This window comes from Mandrillus leucophaeus, unplaced genomic scaffold, assembly GCF_000951045.1.
Source record: "Mandrillus leucophaeus isolate KB7577 unplaced genomic scaffold, Mleu.le_1.0 Scaffold109, whole genome shotgun sequence".
NCBI lineage: Eukaryota > Metazoa > Chordata > Mammalia > Primates > Cercopithecidae > Mandrillus > Mandrillus leucophaeus.
In genome coordinates this window covers 1,449,912-1,451,863 of record NW_012099098.1, presented here as the reverse complement: position 1 = coordinate 1,451,863, position 1,952 = coordinate 1,449,912, and the positions used below count along the sequence as shown (strand labels likewise).

At 55.0% G+C, this 1,952-nt stretch overlaps 1 protein-coding gene across 1 annotated transcript in view; it reads right to left on the bottom strand.

Moving 5' to 3' along the window:
• ENG (endoglin) overlaps positions 1 to 1,952 on the bottom strand; it is a 62,349-nt gene that overhangs the window by 18,901 nt on the left and 41,496 nt on the right. The window contains exons 4-6 of the mRNA XM_011988696.1: positions 804 to 966; positions 294 to 335; positions 2 to 127 (exon numbers count right to left, since the gene is read on the bottom strand). Coding sequence (XP_011844086.1) covers positions 2 to 127; positions 294 to 335; positions 804 to 966 — 331 coding nt within the window. The remainder of the gene's footprint in view (position 1; positions 128 to 293; positions 336 to 803; positions 967 to 1,952) is intronic.

The window sequence follows — 1,952 nt, the reverse complement described above, 5'->3', positions numbered from 1 at the left end:
TCCTTGTGGCCGGCCACACCTTCCAAGCGGCAGCCCCGGACCAAGGCTGGGGTACGCGGCCGCCACTCGAGCGTGCGGCCCATGTCCTGGCTGGCTTCCAGCATGCAGAAGGACAGTGAGCCCTGGGCTGCGGAGAGACGCGCACCTCAGTGCCTTCCCCCAGCAGCCCTGCACCTAACAGAGCCTCACCCTCACCCACAGTCAAAGGTAGCGGTGGTGGGGCAGGCAGGACGGTGCTGCAGAGGTGGAGAGGCGTCAGAGGACCCAGGTTCGAACATTCCTTCCACACTTACCTGCCAAGTGACCCTCTGCAAGTCCCCGGGCCTCCGTTTCATCTGTCAACACAGGGTTAACATAAGGGATGAGCCCATGACACATGTTAGGGTGCAGCCCCGAAACCACCCAACAAGACCTGAAATGATAGATTTATCTGTGTACATGTACATGTTTATTGTCACCTCCCTCATCACAGTATCAGCTCTAGGAGGGCAGGGCCTGAGTGTGTCCCCACAGTGTCCCCAAGTGCCTAGCATAATAGGGCTTTGGCACACAGTAGATGCACAGTAAATCATGAAAATGCTGGGGTTTTTTAGGTCAAAAACTGGCATTTTACATGTTTCGATCTGATATTTGGTGGAGGAGCCATCACCGTCTCAAGGCAGCACTGGTTTGCGGCATGTGACCTGTGGCACTTTGTGTCCCCTCTTGCACTCTTGGTGTCCAAGTCTGAGGCGTGGGCCAGAGGAGCTCAGATTCCTCTTGAGCAGTGTCATGAGCCCAGAGAGGTTGCTGGGGAAACTGACCTTGGCCCAGTCGGAGGAGGACGCTCTGGGGGTCAACCAGCTCGGCAGCAGAGGCGATGGGGCCCCTCTCAGCTGCCCACTCGAGGATCTGGGTCTTGGGGAAGGATGGCAGCTCTGTGGTGTTGACTCCCGGGGGCTCTTGGAAGGTGACCAGGTTGGGATTCTGGGGAGGCACGTGGAGGCTCAGAATGCTGTTCCTGGCCCTGTGTCCCCTCTACCCCACGTAGGAGGTCAGGAAGTAATTTGTGGAGTCAGCCCATTGGCTGAGAGAAAGACGCCAGAGCTGAGAATGCTGTCTAGTGGATCTGCAGTCAGCCCAGAACCCCCTAGCAGTCAGATCAGCCCCTTCTCCCTTCCATACCTGGGGGGCCGGATGAACACACCACCTTGTTCATCCACCTGTCCAAACATCACCCACCCCTCCAGAGCTGTTCTCATTCAACCCACATCTACACCATCATGCAGCTGTCTCTCCCTACACCCCGAGACTCTGGATCTCCCTACACTTGGAGGGTCCACAGGGGACAACGTCTACCTTGCCCATCATTGCACAGTGCTTGACACATAATAGGCACTGAGAAATATTTGTCTGACTCTGGGCCCTGGGCCCATCACAGGATCCTGACATGCCAGCCTCACCCTGACACCCGGCCTGTGGTGAGTGCTTCCTGCTTATGGGAAGAAAGGGAGAAAGGGAGGAAAGAAGAAAGGGATGGATGAATGAATAGATGAATTAAAGACAGATATCAGTGGTCCCTGCCCTAGGGGATATTACCATTCAGAAACTACACATGCATCAAGTCATTTGAAGCAATAGAAGACAGAATTTTATTTAATAAGAAACAAAGGAGCCAGACAGATCTCCTGGTTGGACAGGGATGGGGAATCTGGGTGGCTCCAGCATCTCACTGCCTATCCTGCCAGTGCCCCTGAAGAGATGGGGGCCGGGGGTGAGGAGGAAAGCAGACAGGGAAGACCTCCTGGAGGAGTGACTCTGGAAAGCTGAAGGATTCAGAGGAAGCTGTTGGGACCACTGACTGAGCTCCTTCGTGTACAGTCTCCACAGCCAGGGCCATTGAGCTGAATGAAGCAGCAGCAGCAGAAGGGCAAAAGGACTTCAGGTTGGATTTAAAAATATTTTTGGCCGGG